Below are 19,242 nucleotides of genomic sequence, written 5' to 3'. Positions count from 1 at the left end.
ATAGTGAGGAGATTCGGGACAATTTCTGACCGCACTGAATTTATACGCCAAAGTTGTACTACTACGTAACATTTGAAAACAAAATCTTTTGAAAACCAAAATCTCTATTTTATGATAATTTTGATAAGAAAAAGTGGAAGGGGAGGTGAGGTTGTCGATCTGGTAAAACCCCTTTAATAACATAAATCCAAGCATTAAGCTAGCCCAGCAAACACAAAACGTTTTCGACATCATTCACAAAAAGTTACAAAAGGTTGTCAGAAAACGTTTAAATAACGAAAATAGGTACAATTCTGGTTTACCCTGCGCACCCTGTGTTAGGGTTATGGTTATTATTAATTATTATTACACAGCCGTGACGTTAGTCACTCACGGCTGTGTCTTTTTTCTTACAGGTTCTTACAAGCCGACGTCAAACGTCGGCTTGTGCTGTCTCTTCTCAATTACAAGCCGACGACGAATGTCGGCTTGTTCTGTCTCTTCTCAATTCTTTCTTTCTTTACAAGCCGACGTCAAACGTCGGCTTGTGCTGTCTCTTCTCAATTCTTCTTTCTTACAAGCCGACGACGGATGTCGGCTTGTTCTGTCTCTTCTCAATTCTTCTTTCTTTCTTCTTTCTTCTGGCAACCGCAATCAACTGCATGTAGCTCCGCAAGGGATTGACAGATTTCAACCAAAGTTGACCCAAATGACCATTGGGCTAGGCCAAACCTTCCATTTGACTTTGACCTCGCTGTGACCTTTGACCTAGCTATAATGGTCAAAAATGTGATTTCACAAAAAATGCTACTCCTTCCACAAATGTCATGCAATGATCATGTGACTCATGCATATGAATCAACATGTGGCAGTGCTTAAAACTTCCTAAAAATAATTGAGGTCAAAGGTCATTAAGGGGTCATTTCCGGTCTGAAAGCTAAAAATATTCAAAAATCACTGTCTTTACAAATTATATAGCAGAGAGTCGCCATTAGCACACATGCATTGCTACTAGCCAGGGTCTTTAGGATGCCTACAGTTTTGGGGTCAAAGGTCATTAAGGGTTACTTCCGGTCAAAAACCAAAAGTTCAAAAAATTTTATCTCAAAATGTAAACAGACCAGAGTAATATAACCATCATACATGAATCAGTGTTACCTGATGTATGCATATTATTTTTATTTTGGGGGTCAAAGGTCATTAAGGGGTCACTTCCTGTTTTTAACTAAATAACTTTAAGAATTTTTATCTCGACAACTGAACATAGTAGAATTTTTAAATTAAAACTGGAACAATACATTTTGTCGATGTACATAAGGGTTTTTTCCATTGAGGTCAAAGGTCATTAAGGGGGTCAAAAGGTCAATCAAAAATTTTCAAAAAATCAAAATCCATGTATAAGTTCCGATTAAGCTGAAATTCACCAGGAATATTTCTTATGACATCCTAAGCACAATGCAAGAGCAGTTGACCCCATCCGTGACCCAGGGGTCAAGTTATAGGGGTCAAATCGCGGCTTGTATTCAGCGTCTGTTGACTCTAGTTTCTTCTTTCTTCTGGCAACCGCAATCAACTGCATATAGCTCCGCAAGGGATTGACAGATTTCAACCAAAGTTGACCCAAATGACCATTGGGCTAGGCCAAACCTTCCATTTGACTTTGACCTCGCTGTGACCTTTGACCTAGCTATAATGGTCAAAAATGTGATTTCACAAAAAATGCTACTCCTTCCACAAATTACATGCAATGATCATGTGACTCATGCATATGAATCAACATGTGGCAGTGCTTAAAACTTCCTAAAAAGATTGAGGTCAAAGGTCATTAAGGGGTCATTTCCGGTGAAAGTCTGAAAAATTTGTAAAAAATATTCAAAAAATCACTGTCTTTACAAATTATATAGCATAGAGTCGCCATTAGCACACATGCATTGCTACTAGCCAGGGTCTTTAGGATGCCTACAGTTTTGGGCTCAAAGGTCATTAAGGGGTTACTTCCGGTCAAAAACGAAAATTATCAAAAATGTTTAAAAAATTTTATCTCAAAATGTAAACAGACCAGAATAATATAACCAGCATACATGAATAAGTGTTCCCTGATGTATGCATGGTATTTTTATTTTGGGGGTCAAAGGTCAATAAGGGGTCACTTCCTGTTTTTAGCTGAATAACTTCAAGAATTTTTATCTCAAGAACTAAACATGTTAGAATTTTTTAATTAAAATTGGAACAATACATTTTGTCGGTGTATACAAGGTTTTTTTTTCATTGAGGTCAAAGGTCATTAAGGGGTCAAAATGTCAATCAAAATTTTCAAAAAATCAAAATCCATGTATAAGTTCCGATTAAGCTGAAATTCACCAGGAATATTTCTTATGACCTCCTAAGCACAATGCAAGAGCAGTTGACCCCATCCGTAACACAGGGGTCAAGTTATAGGGGTCAAATTGCGGCTTGTATCAGCGTCTGTTGACTCTAGTTACAAGCCGACGTCAAACGTCGGCTTGTTCTGTCTTCTTCCAATTCTTCTTTCTTTCTTTCTTTCTGGCAACTCGTGACATTTTGCGTGACTTGCCACGTTTCGCCCTAGCTCTCTTATGCTTCGACAGATTTCAACCATACTTGAGCCAAATGACCACTGGACTCGGCCAAACCTTACATTTGACTTTGACCTGACTGTGACCTTTGACCTTGACCTTATGGCCAAAAATGTTGATTTCACAAAAATGCTACTCCTTCCACAAATTACATGCAATGATCATGTGACTCATGCATATGAATCAACATGTGGCAGTGCTTAAAACTTCCTAAAAAGAATTGAGGTCAAAGGTCATTAAGGGGTCATTTCCGGTCAAAATCTGAAAAATTTGTAAAAAATATTCAAAAAATCACTGTCTGTACAAATTACATAGCAGAGAGTCGCCATTAGCACACATGCATTGCTATTAGCCAGGGTCTTTAGGATGTCTACAGTTTTGGGGTCAAATGTCATTAAGGGGTTACTTCCGGTCAAAAACCAAAATTATCAAAAACGTTCAAAAAATTTTTATCTCAAAAGATAAACAGACCAGAATAATATAACCATCACACATGAATCAGTGTTTCCTGATGTATGCATGGTATTTTTATTTTGGGGGTCAAAGGTCATTAAGGGGTCACTTCCTGTTTTTAGCTGAATAACTTTAAGAATTTTTATCTCAACAACTAAACATAGAATTTTTTAATTAAAATTGGAACAATGCATTTTGTCGGTGTACATAAGGTTTTTTTTCCATTGAGGTCAAAGGTCATCAAGGGGGTCAAAAGGTCAATAAAAATTGTCAAAAATCAAAATCCATGTATAAGTTCCGATTAAGCTGAAATTCACCAGGAATATTTCTTATGACATCCTAAGCACAATGCAAGAGCAGTTGACCCCATCCGTAACCCAGGGGTCAAGTTATAGGGGTCAAATTGCGGCTTGTATTCAGCGTCTGTTGACTCTAGTTTCTTTCTTTCTTCTGGCAACCGCAATCAACTGCATGTAGCTCCGCAAGGGATTGACAGATTTCAACCAAAGTTGACCCAAATGACCACTGGGCTAGGCCAAACCTTTCATTTGACTTTGACCTCGCTGTGACCTTTGACCTAGCTATAATGGTCAAAAATGTGATTTCACAAAAATGCTACTCCTTCCACAAATTTCATGCAATGATCATGTGACTCATGCATATGAATCAACATGTGGCAGTGCTTAAAACTTCCTAAAAAGAATTGAGGTCAAAGGTCATTAAGGGGGTCATTTCCGGTCTGAAAGCTAAAAATATTCAAAAAATCACTGTCTTTACAAAATATATGGCAGAGAGTCGCCATTAGCACACATGCATTGCTACTAGCCAGGGTCTTTAGGATGCCTACAGGTTTGGGGTCAAAGGTCATTAAGGGGTTACTTCCGGTCAAAAACCAAAAATGTTCAAAAAATTTTTATCTCAAAATGTAAACAGACCAGAATAATATAACCAACATGCATGAATAAGTGTTCCCTGATGTATGCATGGTATTTTTATTTTGGGGGTCAAAGGTCATTAAGGGGTCACTTCCTGTTTTTAGCTGAATAATTTCAAGAATTTTTATCTCAAGAACTAAACATGTTAGAAATATTTAATTAAAATTGGAACAATACATTTTGTCGGTGTACGCAAGGTTTTTTTTCATTGAGGTCAAAGGTCATTAAGGGGGTCAAAAGGTCAATCAAAATTTTCAAAAAATCAAAATCCATGTATAAGTTCCGATTAAGCTGAAATTCACCAGGAATATTTCTTATGACCTCCTAAGCACAATGCAAGAGCAGTTGACCCCATCCGTAACCCAGGGGTCAAGTTATAGGGGTCAAATTGCGGCTTGTATCAGCGTCTGTTGACTCTAGTTCTTTCTTTCTTCTTCTTCTTTCTTTCTTTCTTCTGGCAACCGCAATCAACTGCATGTAGCTCCGCAAGGGATTGACAGATTTCAACCAAAGTTGACCCAAATGACCATTGGGCTAGGCCAAACCTTCCATTTGACTTTGACTTTGCTGTGACCTTTGACCTAGCTATAATGGTCAAAAATGTGATTTCACAAAAAATGCTACTCCTTCCACAAATTACATGCAATGATCATGTGACTCATGCATATGAATCAGCATGTGGCAGTGCTTAAAACTTCCAAAAAAGATTGAGGTCAAAGGTCATTAAGGTGTCATTTCTGGTAAAAGTCTGAAAAATTTGTAAAAAATATTCAAAAATTCACTGTCTTTACAAATTACATAGCAGAGAGTCGCCATTAGCACACATGCATTGCTACTAGCCAGGGTCTTTAGGATGCCTACAGTTTCGGGGTCAAAGGTCATTAAGGGGTTACTTCCGGTCAAAAACCAAAATTATCAAAATGTTCAAAACATTTTTATCTCAAAATGTAAACAGACCAGAATAATATAACCAACATACATGAATTAGTGTTCCCTGATGTATGCATGGTATTTTTTTATTTAGGGGTCAAAAGGTCATTAAGGGGTCACTTCCTGTTTTTAGCTGAATAACTTTAAGAATTTTTATCTCAACAACTAAACATAGAATTTTTTAATTAAAATTGGAACAATGCATTTTGTCGGTGTACATAAGGTTTTTTTTCCATTGAGGTCAAAGGTCATCAAGGGGGTCAAAAGGTCAATAAAAATTGTCAAAAAATCAAAATCCATGTATAAGTTCCGATTAAGCTGAAATTCACCAGGAATATTTCTTATGACATCCTAAGCACAATGCAAGAGCAGTTGACCCCATCCGTAACCCAGGGGTCAAGTTATAGGGTCAAATTGCGGCTTGTATTCAGCGTCTGTTGACTCTAGTTTCTTTCTTTCTTCTGGCAACCGCAATGAACTGCATGTAGCGTCGCTAGGTATTGACAGATTTCAACCAAAGTTGACCCAAATGACCACTGGGCTAGGCCAAACCTTTCATTTGACTTTGACCTCGCTGTGACCTTTGACCTAGCTATAATGGTCAAAATGTGATTTCACAAAAATGCTACTCCTTCCACAAATTTCATGCAATGATCATGTGACTCATGCATATGAATCAACATGTGGCAGTGCTTAAAACTTCCTAAAAAGAATTGAGGTCAAAGGTCATTAAGGGGGGTCATTTCCGGTCTGAAAGCTAAAAATATTCAAAAAATCACTGTCTTTACAAAATATATGGCAGAGAGTCGCCATTAGCACACATGCATTGCTACTAGCCAGGGTCTTTAGGATGCCTACAGGTTTGGGGTCAAAGGTCATTAAGGGGTTACTTCCGGTCAAAAACCAAAAATGTTCAAAAATTTTTATCTCAAAATGTAAACAGACCAGAATAATATAACCAACATGCATGAATAAGTGTTTCCTGATGTATGCATGGTATTTTTTTATTTTGGGGGTCAAAGGTCATTAAGGGTCACTTTCTGTTTTTAGCTGAATAATTTCAAGAATTTTTATCTCAAGAACTAAACATGTTAGAATTATTTAATTAAAATTGGAACAATACATTTTGTCGGTGTACGCAAGGTTTTTTTTTCATTGAGGTCAAAGGTCATTAAGGGGGTCAAAAGGTCAATCAAAATTTTCAAAAATCAAAATCCATGTATAAGTTCCGATTAAGCTGAAATTCACCAGGAATATTTCTTATGACCTCCTAAGCACAATGCAAGAGCAGTTGACCCCATCCGTAACCCAGGGGTCAAGTTATAGGGGTCAAATTGCGGCTTGTATCAGCGTCTGTTGACTCTAGTTCTTTCTTTCTTCTTCTTCTTTCTTTCTTTCTTCTGGCAACCGCAATCAACTGCATGTAGCTCCGCAAGGATTGACAGATTTCAACCAAAGTTGACCCAAATGACCATTGGGCTAGGCCAAACCTTCCATTTGACTTTGACTTTGCTGTGACCTTTGACCTAGCTATAATGGTCAAAAATGTGATTTCACAAAAAATGCTACTCCTTCCACAAATTACATGCAATGATCATGTGACTCATGCATATGAATCAGCATGTGGCAGTGCTTAAAACTTCCTAAAAAGATTGAGGTCAAAGGTCATTAAGGTGTCATTTCTGGTAAAAGTCTGAAAAATTTGTAAAAAATATTCAAAAATTCACTGTCTTTACAAATTACATAGCAGAGAGTCGCCATTAGCACACATGCATTGCTACTAGCCAGGGTCTTTAGGATGCCTACAGTTTCGGGGTCAAAGGTCATTAAGGGGTTACTTCCGGTCAAAAACCAAAATTATCAAAAATGTTCAAAACATTTTTATCTCAAAATGTAAACAGACCAGAATAATATAACCAACATACATGAATTAGTGTTCCCTGATGTATGCATGGTATATTTATTTTGGGGGTCAAAGGTCATTAAGGGGTCACTTCCTGTTTTTAGCTGAATAACTTTAAGAATTTTTATCTCAAGAACTAAACATGTTAGAATTTTTAAATTAAAATTAGAACAATACATTTTGTCGGTGTACATAAGGTTTTTTTTTTTATTTATTTCAAAGGTCAGTAAGGGGGTCAAAAGGTCAATCAGAAATTTAAAAAATCAAAATCCATGTATAAGTTCCGATTAAGCTGAAATTGACCAGGAATATTTCTTATGACATCCTAAGCACAATGCAAGAGCAGTTGACCCCATCCGTGACCCAGGGGTCAAGTTATAGGGGTCAAATTGCGGCTTGTATTCAGTGTCTGTTGACTCTAGTTTCTTTCTTTCTTTCTTAGTCCAGCCGAGCAACGGCTGGACTCTTGCATCCAAGCGGTTTCTGCTTCTTAGTCCAGCCGAGCGGCGGCTGGACTTCTGTTTTTCAGCGGTTTCTTCTTCTTCTTCTTTAGTCCAGCCGAGCAACGGCTGGACTCTTGCATCCCAGTGGTTGTTGCTTCTTTCTTTTTTCTGTCAACATTTGACATAATTGGCTCTAGCTCCCTAATTATTTGACCGATTCTAACCAAACGTGGGCAAAGGCTCCACTACCCCAGCCTTTACATTTGACATGACCCATTTGGGGTCAAATGTCACGCATGAGTAATTTTGGCTAAAAATGCGATTTTTACCAAAAATGCTTCTTCTTTTACAGATTACATGGTAGCGCAATGAGACTTTGTCATAGGCATCGACTATAGTTGGGGTCTATGGGGTAAACACAGATTTCGGGTCAAAGGTCATTAAGGGGATTTTTTTCTGCACATAAGCAAATACTTTGAAAATTCTTCTTTTCCTACAGATAGTATAGAGATGAGATTGACACATATGCACTGACATTAGCTGGTGTCTATAGGGTAAACACGGATTTTGAGTTCAAGGTCAAGGGATAAAATAGGGTTGATTACTGAAAATCACCTTAAAGTTCACGTTTTCCTGCATATTAAGTGCTGTGATCATCAGAATAATGCCAAAATGACTATAGCATTGGGTATAGGGTTATAATCAGATTTGGCTTGAACATGGGGAGGGATCTGTTTTGGTGTCAAAAGGGGTAAAATTTTGAAATTTGCCCAATTCAAATGAAAATTAGTATATGTAATCACGGTAGAATTCAAAATATGATGGCGGTCATGTCAAGGTCACCAGAGGTCAACCAAAGGTCAAAAGGGGTCAAATTCCAAAATTCGTCCAATTTAAATCTAAATTAGAATATGTAATATTGATATGATTTAAAACAAAATGGAGGACATTTCAAGGTCATCAAAGGTCAACAAAGGTCAAATTATTTTATTAGGTAGATTGTTATCAAACGTAATGCCAACATTTTTTACGAAAAGGCAATTGTGTTTCAAATCTTTTTAAGGTCATAAGAGGTCACTTAAAGATCACGGCTGGACTTCGCAGCCTTCTGAGGATGCAATATATCTAGTTCTTTCTTTCTATCTGTCAACATTTGACATAATTGGCTCTAGCTCCCTAATTATTTGACCGATTATAACCAAACTTGGGCAAAGGCTCCACTACCCCAGCCTTTACATTTGACATGACCCATTTGGGGTCAAATGTCACGCATGAGTAATTTTGGCTAAAAATGCGATTTTTACCAAAAATGCTTCTTCTTTTACAGATTACATGGTAGCGCAATGAGACTTGGTCATCGGCATGGACTATAGTTGGGGTCTATGGGGTAAACACAGATTTGGGGTCAAAGGTCATTAAGGGGTTTTTTCTGCACATAACCAAATACTTTCAAAATGCTTCCTTTCCTACAGATTACATAGTACGGAGATGAGATTGACACATATGCACTGACATTAGCTGGTGTCTATAGGGTAAACACGGATTTTGAGTTCAAGGTCATGAAGGGGTAAAATAGGGTTGATTACTGAAAATCACCTTAAAGTTCACTTTTTCCTGCATATTAAGTGCTGTGATCATCAGAATAATGCCAAAATGACTATAGCATTGGGTGCATATAGGGTTATAATCAGAGTTGGATTAAACACGGGGAGGGGTCTGTTTTGGGGTCAAAAGGGGTAAAATTTTGAAATTTGCCCAATTCATATGATAATTAGTATATGTAATCACGGTAGGATTCAAAATATGATGGAGGTCATTTCAAGGTCACCAGAGGTCAACCAAAGATCAAAATGGGTCAAATTCTAAAATTCGTCCAATTTAAGTCTAAATTAGAATATGTAATATTGATATGATTTAAAACAAATTGGAGGTCATTTCAAGGTCATCAGAGGTCAACAAAGGTCAAATTATTTTATTAGATAGATTGTTATCAAACGTAATGCCAACATTTTTTACGAAAAGGCAATTGTGTTCCAAATCATTTCAAGGTCATAAGAGGTCACTTCAAGGTCACGGCTGGACTTCGCAGCCTTCTGAGGATGCAATATATCTAGTTAGTCCAGCCGAGCGGCGGCTGGACTCCTGTTTTTCAGCGGTTTCTTCTTCTTCTTTCTTTCTTTCTTTCTTTCTGTCAACATTTGGCATAATTGGCTCTAGCTCCCTAATTATTTGACCGATTATAACCAAACTTGGGCAAAGGCTCCACTACCCCAGCCTTTACATTTGACATGACCCATTTGGGGTCAAATGTCACGCATGGGTAATTTTGGCTAAAAATGCGATTTTTACCAAAAATGCTTCTTCTTTTACAGATTACATGGTAGCGCAATGAGACTTGGTCATCGGCATGGACTATAGTTGGGGTCTATGGGATAAACACAGATTTGAGGTCAAAGGTCATTGAGGGGATTTTTTCTGCACATAACCAAATACTTTCAAAATGCTTCCTTTCTTACAGATTATATAGTACAGAGATGAGATTGACACATATGCACTGACATTAGCTTGTGCCTATAGGGTAAACACGGATTTTAAGTTCAAGGTCATGAAGGGGTAAATAGGGTTGATTACTGAAAATCATCTTAAAGTTCACTTTTTCCTGCATATTAAGTGCTGTGATTATCAGAATAATGCCAAAATGACTATAGTATTGGGTGCATATAGGGTTATAATCAGATTGGCTTGAACATGGGGAGGGGTCTGTTTTGGGGTCAAAAGGGGTAACATTTTGAAATTTGCCCAATTCAAATGAAAATTAGTATATGTAATCACGGTAGGATTCAAAATATGATGGAGGTCATTTCAAGGTCACCAGAGGTCAACCAAAGGTCAAAATGGGTCAAATTCCAAAATTCGTCCAATTTAAATCTAAATTAGAATATGTAATATTGATATGATTTAAAACAAAATGGAGGTCATTTCAAGGTCATCAGAGGTCAACAAAGGTCAAAATATTTGATTAGGTAAATTGTTATCAAACGTAATGCCAACATTTTTTACGAAAAGGCAATTGTGTTCCAAATATTTTCAAGGTCATAAGAGGTCACTTCAAGGTCACGGCTGGACTTCGCAGCCTTCTGAGGATGCAATATATCTAGTTCTTTCTTTCTTTCTTTCTGTCAACATTTGACATAATTGGCTCTAGCTCCCTAATTATTTGACCGATTCTAACCAAACTTGGGCAAAGGCTCTACTACCCCAGCCCTTACATTTGACATGACCCATTTGGGGTCAAATGTCACGCATGAGTAATTTTGGCTAAAAATGCGAATTTTACCAAAAATGCTTCTTCTTTTACAGATTACATGGTAGCGCAATGAAACTTGGTCATCGGCATCGACTATAGTTGGAGTCTATGGGGTAAACACAGATTTGGGGTCAAAGGTCATTAAGGGGATTTTTTCTGCACATAACCAAATACTTTCAAAATGCTTCCTTTCCTACATATTACATAGTACGGAGATGAGATTGACACATATGCACTGACATTAGCTGGTGTCTAAAGGGTAAACACGGATTTTGAGTTCAAGGTCATGAAGGGGTAAAATAGGATTGATTACTGAAAATCACCTTAAAGTTCACTTTTTCCTGCATATTAAAGTGCTGTGATCATCAGAATAATGCCAAAATGACTATAGCATTGGGTGCATATAGGGTTATAATCAGATTTGGCTTGAACATGGGGAGGGTCTGTTTTTGGGTCAAAAGGGGTAACATTTTGAAATTTGCCCAATTCAAATGAAAATTAGTATATGTAATCACGGTAGGATTCAAAATATGATGGAGGTCATTTCAAGGTCACCAGAGGTCAACCAAAGGTCAAAATGGGTCAAATTCCAAAATTCGTCCAATTTAAATCTAAATTAGAATATGTAGTATTGATATGATTTAAAACAAAATGGAGGTCATTTCAAGGTCATCAGAGGTCAACAAAGGTCAAATTATTTTATTAGGTAGATTGTTATCAAACGTAATGCCAACATTTTTTATGAAAAGGCAATTGTGTTCCAAATCTTTTCAAAGTCATTGAAGGTCACTTCAAGGTCACGGCTGGACTTCGCAGCCTTCTGGGGATGCAATATATATATAGTTTCTTACACAGCGAATTTGCAAATTCGCTGTGTACTGTCTTTTGCCAATTCTTTCTTTCTTTCTTTCTTTCTTTCTTCTTCTTTCTGGCAACCAGCCTCTTCTCTTACATGTTACATGCTACAATGGCGCCACTTGCACATTTGCATTGCCTATTTCATATGTCTATAGGGTGTTCACAGATTCGGGGTCAAAGGTCATTAAGGGGTCATTTCCGGTGCATAACCAAAAACCTTCAAAATGCCTCTTCTGCCGCAAATTACATAGCACGATGACGTCACTTGCACATATGCATTGGCTATATCCAGTGTCTATAGGGTGTTCACAGATAAGGGGTCAAAGGTCATTAAGGGGTTCATTTCCGGTCTGAAAGCTAAAAATATTCAAAAAATCACTGTATTTACAAATGACATAGCAGAGTGTTGTCATTAGCACACATGCATTGCTACCAACCAGGGTCTTTGGGGTGTCTTAAGTTTTGGGGTCAAAGGTCATTAAGGGGTCGCTTCCGGTCAAAAACCAAAAATCATCAAATATTTTTATTTTTTTTATCTCATAAGATAAACATAAACATGAGTGACATAAACTTCATATATGCATTAGTGTTACCCAATGTATGCACGGTATTTTTATTTTTTGGTCAAAGGTCATTTAGACGTCATTTCCGGTTTTAAGCTAAATAACTTCAAGAATTGTTATCTCCATAAGGCGCCTTAACTTTAGATAAGAGGCGTAAACTCAGATATGGCAGTCTAAACCCCAGAAAAGGCGCCGTAACCCCAGATTAGGGACGTAGACCTCAGATAAAGTAGTCCCAACCCCAAATAAGGCGCCTTAACACTAAATAAGGAACATAAACCTAAGATAAGAGAAGTAAACCCAAATAAGGCAGTCTAAACCCCAGATAAGGCGCTGTAAGGCAGCTGTGTACTCTCAGAGTGACATGCTTGTAGTAAAAGTGCAATAACTTTGTAATTATTAGCGCAAAACATATAAATGTATTTTTATAAGGACAAGACATCAATAAATCTTAATATACATACAGATTTGGGGTAAAAACAACAAATCGTCGGCTGTATTCCATAGTGGCGTATAGTGATTTTTGGTCATTTTTTTGAAAATTGGCACATATGTTTTTAATGATGTTCTCTTTCATTTTTTCTAAGTCGCATCAGTCATAATTAGCTAATTAATTAGTAATTAATTAATTAAATGTGGCGTATAGTTACAAAGTGACGTTTTTTGTATTCCATAGTGGCGTATCGACCATACGCCACTTTTTATACACGTTTTATAATTATGAAATATTGTCATAGTGGCGTACACGTATCGGACCTATACGCCACTATGGAATACGAACGACGAAAAGTAACGCCATAGGGATTACACGGCGACCGAGGTGGCGTACGGTTAACGTTAGGTTAGGGTATTGCGTTTTGTTCGTTTTCCATAGTGACGTATAGTTTTATTTTCAGTTTGCCAGCAATAGTATGTATTTATTTCTTTTGAAAAATATATAACAATAAAATTTATTTAGTTTACTACAGAAATTTCACATCATTTACAAAATATAATGAATGTCTGATTTACACAACTCGATTTTAAATTGGCATTTCTTCAAACCCGATTTTCTCGAAAAGTTGTTTATTCGCGGCGCCCCACTATACGCCACTATGGAATACGACGAAAATCACAAAAAAGTGAGTTTTTGGCAATATTTGTTAGGTACATCATAACAAAAAACACTCTTTCCAAAATATTTTATTTTGTTTTTTAGCTCTATCTTGAGGTTCCATTCCAAAAACGTTTTTTTTTATTTTTTTGATATCGGCCTTAGTTTTTGAGATATTGACCATATAAGGCATCCAATTGAACTTTTTGAAATTCACAAACGCCTATTTGCACAAAATGATGCCTAAAATCGGAAATAGACCAAAATATGAAAAAATGAGAAAACCGTTTCTTGAGTCGGTCATGCTTTTTACGATGATCATGTTTGCTTACCTATAGATGCTGTATTTATTGAGTTATCGTGTACCTAAATCGTCATTTTACCGAGAAAATGAACATTGAAATAATGGCCGTTGAAGTTTAAAGTGGTCACATTTGCACTTTCATCGAATCTCGCAGGAGAATGCGGCAATTTTTGTTTTTCTACCTTATATTACGGGAACATCGGGTTAATCCACAGCCCCTTGAGAAGTTTGAGCGAAATCCATTCATAACTTGATATTTAAATCGGGGGAAAGAACTTGAAAAAACCCACATTTTAACAGCTAAAAGGAGCCATTTGACCACTAGGTTTTTGTGAAATCAGTGCTTCCGTGGTGTTTCCATAAGATGCGCCGCGCATGCAGATAAGCGTCGCGTATGCGTAGCGTATTTGTGCGTTAACAAATGTCGCGATACACAACGCGATGCGTTTTGTGCGCGTGTACCTTGCTGGTACAACAAAGATTTTCTTTCCTTTTCAATTTCAAACACGAGTGGAATAGGGAAATAAAATCCTTAAAATATTACAGTTGGAGTTTACAAATCTGGATTTTTATTCCTTGTATTTATAAAAAACATAACAAAGTACAAACATATCAAAAAAACTCAATTTCGCGAAAGAAACAATGTCTAGAGTACACAGCCGCGTTAACCCGATAAGGAACGTAAACCCCAGATAAGGCATCTTAACCCCAGATAAGGCGCCTTAACTTCAGATGAGGGACGTAAACCTAGGATATCACAGTCTAAACCCCAGATAAGGCATCTAAACCCCATATAAGGCGCCTTACCCCTAGTTAAGAGACGTAAGCCCAGATAAAGCAGTCTAACCTTAACCCCCAGATAAGGCGCCTTCCATCAGATAAGGAGCGTAAATCCCAGATAAGGCATCTAAACCCCAGATAAAGTGTCTTATCCATAGATAAGGGACGTTAACCCCAGTTAAAGCTGAAATGATATACCTAATGCTTCCATATCCATTACTATTTCACATTAGCCAAAAAAGGGAGTTAATTCATTATCCTAGGTGCTCCCACTCAAAAATTACATTTACTCTCTACCCCAAATGGGGGCCATCTTGGATTTCTGGGCAAACATTATGTTATAACGTCAAATTAATGTCAGATTCGGATTTCTGGTGGTCGACTTACCCGAAAAAGTGTCTTTGTACACGATTTTAGGTACTCCATCTTATATTTCTGGGTAAAAATGAGGTCGTAATGCTAAAGTAATGTCAGATCCTTGTGGTCGATTTATCCAAAAAAAGTGTCTTTGTACACGATTTTAGGTCCTCTGGTTCAAAACTAAATTTTTCAAGATGGTGCCGACCACCATCTTGGATTTCTGGGTAAAAAAGATGCCGCAATGTCAAACTAATGTCAGAATCGGAATCCTTGTGCTGGACATACCCGAAAAAGTGTCTTTCTACATGATTATAGGTGCTCTGGTTCAAAACTTAATTTTTCAAAATGGTGGCGGCGGCCATTTTGGATTTTGGCCTCTAGCGAAAAATGCGGGATTTTTGCGAGGGACATGGGGGCTATTTTCCCCCTAAATAGTCCATATAAGTCAAATCTATCGTCAAACCTTACTAGCCATAGAATGGTCACGGAATTGAGGTTTTTGATTACACTAAGACGAATCCAACGAGCCAAGTGATGGTCAGAATTCAGTCGGCCATTACTGGGACCCGCCTGCACCAAACAGGTGTTGTTACTGCACAGTTGGGTGGGTTAAATCCGCTTAAAAATCGATGTTGAATTGTATTGTGTTGTAAACTTTCATCATTCTTTTGTCTACGTGTAACACGGGTGATGGAATGCAATTTAATATCCCCTCCAAGGCCACATCATTTCACGTATTGTTGTATTTCTATTCTATACCCGAGAAATGTTGGAGTTGCCTATAGCCTATATAGAAAAAATGAACCACTAGAAGAAGCACTAACCGCGAAATATGGATATCCAACAAGCTTAAACTATAAATTAGCCCCCGAAAGAGGGCAGGGCTTGAAGAATGAGGGAAATTATGGGGTAAAAGTTTTAAAAAGTAGAAAATATATTCTATGGAGATACTGGGCCCTTACCTTAAACCCTAAACCCACGGATGCTACTTGGCGCCCTAGTGGTTGCCACACCTTGCTAACTGCTCCTACTGTTTGTGTAAAACAAGATCTTCTATTCTGGACCATGTCATCTGTAATAACCTTGACAATATCACCCAATCAGGTACAGTCGGTGTAGGCATCAGCGATCATCAGTTTCTTATTTATTGCACTAGAAAGACAAAGAAGGTGAAGTTCAATAAAATAAACGTGGTCAACGTGCGTTCTCTTAAGAATTGCAGTAAAGATGATCTGCTGGTTGCACTGACTGATACTGACTGGTCACATGTTTATTGCAGTGATGTGGATTCTGCTTGGAATGTATTTAAAATGAACTTGTTGAGTGTCATTGACAAAATAGCTCCTGTAAAAGAGGTTCGAATAAAAGATAAAACCGAACCATGGATGAATAATGACATCTTGGATAACATCCGTACAAGAGATAAGCCTTTGCACAATTATAAACATGATAACAATCTTGAGGTTTACACAAAGTTATGTAAAATCAGAAATCAAATTCAACGGGATATTAAGAAGGCAAAAAGCTTCATATTTTTCTAACAAAATTGAAGAAAGCAAAAACATTCCTAAAGGTCTTTGGAAACAATTTAAATCTCTTGGATACAGCTCCAAAGGTAAAGATCATTCTCAAATTGTTTTAAATGTGAATGGTGAGAAGTGTTTTAATTCTAAAAAAGTCGCCAATTGTTTTAATGATTTTTACACTACTGTTGCTGGCAACCTAGTGAAAGATCTCCCACCATCGAAAGGTCTTTTTTCGACTGAGTCTGAAGTTTTTAAAATGTTTATAAAGAAAAGGATGTGAAACCAAACAGTTTTAGACTCTCATCCATCCCTTCTGATTTTGTTTTTAAAGAACTCTGTTCATTGAACACATCTAAAAGTACTGGGCTCGATGATATCCCAGCAAGATTTCTTAGGGATGGAGCCTTAGTCATCAAAGATCATTTAACGTACATTATCAATTTATCTATCAGTTCAAGTTCAATTCTAACCGATTTTAAAATGGCTCGTGTTAAACCACTTTAAAAAAAGTAAGAACAGAAGTTTGTAACTATCGTCCTGTGAGCATTCTTAGTGTCAAACTGTCAAACAGTTTTTAGCTGATCAAGGGTCCATTTGATTTTTAGAGTTTGAGCTGGTCTCACATATCTGCTTTTTGCGTCCTTTGTGCACGTTGTCTCTGTTCTTGTTTTTGTATGGCAGTTTGTTTCTATATTTTCTCTTGCTTGTAAAGGACCCCAATGGAAATAAGCTTTTCCCAAGGCTTTTTGGGCTATCCTTGGTACTTGTGTTGATTTGTAATTTCGTTATATATACTTCATGTTCATGCAGCAATTTTGATGTGCAGTTTATTTTATTTTGTTATAATAATACTGTATATGTAGTGTAATTTTTATGTTATTCTTATAGTGCCAAATAAAATCAAATAAAATCAAATCCCTAACCCTAACCCTAAACCCTAACCCTAAACCCCAACCCTAACCATAAACCCTAACCCTGAACCCTGAACCCTAAACCCTAACGCTAAATTTAACCCTACCCCTAAACCCTAACTTTAAATCCTAACCCTAAACCCTAACTCTAAACCCTAACCCCTAACTGAAAACGTTGTATTTTATATTTATTTTTTTTATTCCATTTTCAGACTAATGAAAGACCTGATTTGATTGGTTGATGTAATAAGCCAGAATATGCCAACCGGACGATCTATGACACACCAAATGGTCAAAACTGTAGCGCTCCCGTAGCGCTATCTGTAACGATACCATATAGCGCTACTAAATACCCATTTTTCCGACACATCTACCATAGCGTTATGATGGTGATCCTGAATCGCAACTGAATTGTCGTTTTCCGACACATATACCGCCATAATAGTCGGCTTTTATAGGGATGGCGCCCTCTTATTTCTATTAGATCCATCGCGCCATTAGGCAAACGTTTATACGAGAATCACATTAATTCTTTTGTCAGCGCATATCTGGGCATGTTAAGGGTCCGGTTCATTAATAAAATTACGTATTCATAGTCACCTTTTTTGAATGGCAGTGACAGTTTCTTATAACTGTCCAGGCTCTTACACAAGGTCCCGAGCTCACACTGTCCTCAATTTTGCGATCGGAGTAGCGCCTCTCTTAATTTAGTACTCTCAGGAGTTAAGTTAATGTGTTTTTTTTGTCGCTAACATGACCACCAGGAATGGCTCTAAGATCTCCTAACATCTATTTGCCTTTCTTTCCCAGGAGAATTAACAATGTTTAATTGACACTTAAATCAACAGATGGTGTTCTTGTTGACCAGGCTTCGACGTAGTGGTCTTCCAGCTTTCCTAGCGGCCATCTTTGCTATTGGTTCATTGTTGACCTTCTTTACATAACCGCAATTATAACAGAGATCAACTGGATGTTGAAGAACCGCCTACCTGGAACTGCACAAAGCAAGTCACTCTTTTGACGCCATCTATGGTACCGTTTAACTCTTGGAGAGAGTATACACTACTGCAAGATATGTTCACGTCAAATATCAAAAATGATGTTCCAAGCTTTGAGTTATCCTGTCCAGTACAACGTTGTAATTTAACAATAGGTGCTACCTTAAGTGACAAACGCCTTTTGGGTAACAGTAATGGTGTTGTCATTAACATAGCTCCAAATTTATTGAAAAACAAATTAGATGCTACCATAAAGAAATTGAGTAATATTCTTCGTGATGACATTACCTGGTTCTTTTGGGGGATGGAAAGTCCTCAAATGTTCACCTATTGGGATGCTCAAATAGCTAACATACAGTATCATAATGAAATAGCGTATCATTCCCACTCATCTTTGTCAATTCCTTACGGACATTTTGTCGCATCCAAGCCAATGGACATTGTTCCTGGAAAAGACTGGACAAAAGACAAAACTCACCTGATAGCATGGATGGCAAGTAATTGCGAGAACACTTTTTGGCCACGTAGCGAATTCGTCAATGATTTACTGAATTACATGCCTATTGATATGTACGGAAAATGTGGCAACCTGTCCTGTTTACCCCCAATGTCTCCTGAATGTAACAATATGCTAAGCAAATACAAATTTTATTTGGCTCTTGAAAATACTGAGTGTGACGAATACATTACTGAGAAATTTTGGGAGAATTGTATGAAGCATAATGTTGTACCTGTTGTATACGGAGGCCGAAGGGCTGCGTATGAAACATTGGCGCCGCCTAATTCTTTCATTCACGTGGGGGACTTTGCAACTGCGGACGAGCTTGCGCAATATCTTATGGCCTTAGATAGAGATGATCAAAAGTACAACGAATTCTTTCAATGGAGGTTGAAGGGCCACGTACAAACCAACTATCCACCATTAAATCCAGACGTATTTTGCGAGATGATACCACTTCTAAGCTCTGAAACTCCAAAAATTAAACAAAAAGTATCAGAATCAAAATATTTCAAATCATGCCGCGATAAGCCTACAGGACTTTTTGCAAAAGTAGGAAGCTACAGCAACTGGAGTCCGTGGAAATAATCAAAGGGCAATAAATACTTTGATAAATATTGTAATATATATATATATATATGCTAATTATGTAATTAAGTGGTCAATGTTTTGGGCCAACAATGGACTGTCTTCAGAGAATAATTTTCCTATTAGCCTTTTCGAGATATGGCGGACACAATAGGGTAGCGCTGCACGAAGTGGGTAAATGCTTTTGAATTTGCCCGGTTTTACCCAGATTGAAT

The 19,242-nt window shown here is 37.4% G+C and overlaps 1 protein-coding gene across 1 annotated transcript; it reads left to right on the top strand.

Annotated features, from left to right (window-relative positions):
* The first annotated feature begins 17,971 nt into the window (after positions 1–17,971).
* Positions 17,972–19,027, top strand: LOC140138821 (4-galactosyl-N-acetylglucosaminide 3-alpha-L-fucosyltransferase FUT6-like). The gene has a single exon (XM_072160595.1). The coding sequence runs from the start codon at positions 17,972–17,974 to the stop codon at positions 19,025–19,027; it is 1,056 nt and encodes a 351-aa protein (XP_072016696.1).
* Positions 19,028–19,242: the final 215 nt, after the last annotated feature.

This window comes from Amphiura filiformis, chromosome 2 (genome assembly GCF_039555335.1).
Source record: "Amphiura filiformis chromosome 2, Afil_fr2py, whole genome shotgun sequence".
NCBI classification, from domain to species: Eukaryota; Metazoa; Echinodermata; class Ophiuroidea; order Amphilepidida; family Amphiuridae; genus Amphiura; species Amphiura filiformis.
Note: the sequence above shows the minus strand (reverse complement) of the source record. Positions and strands in the feature narration are given on the sequence as shown.

Bases quoted from the DNA above. Each gene is read 5' to 3' on its own strand.
- LOC140138821 (XM_072160595.1), top strand. From the start codon at position 17,972: ATGGTACCGTTTAACTCTTGGAGAGAGTATACACTACTGCAAGATATG.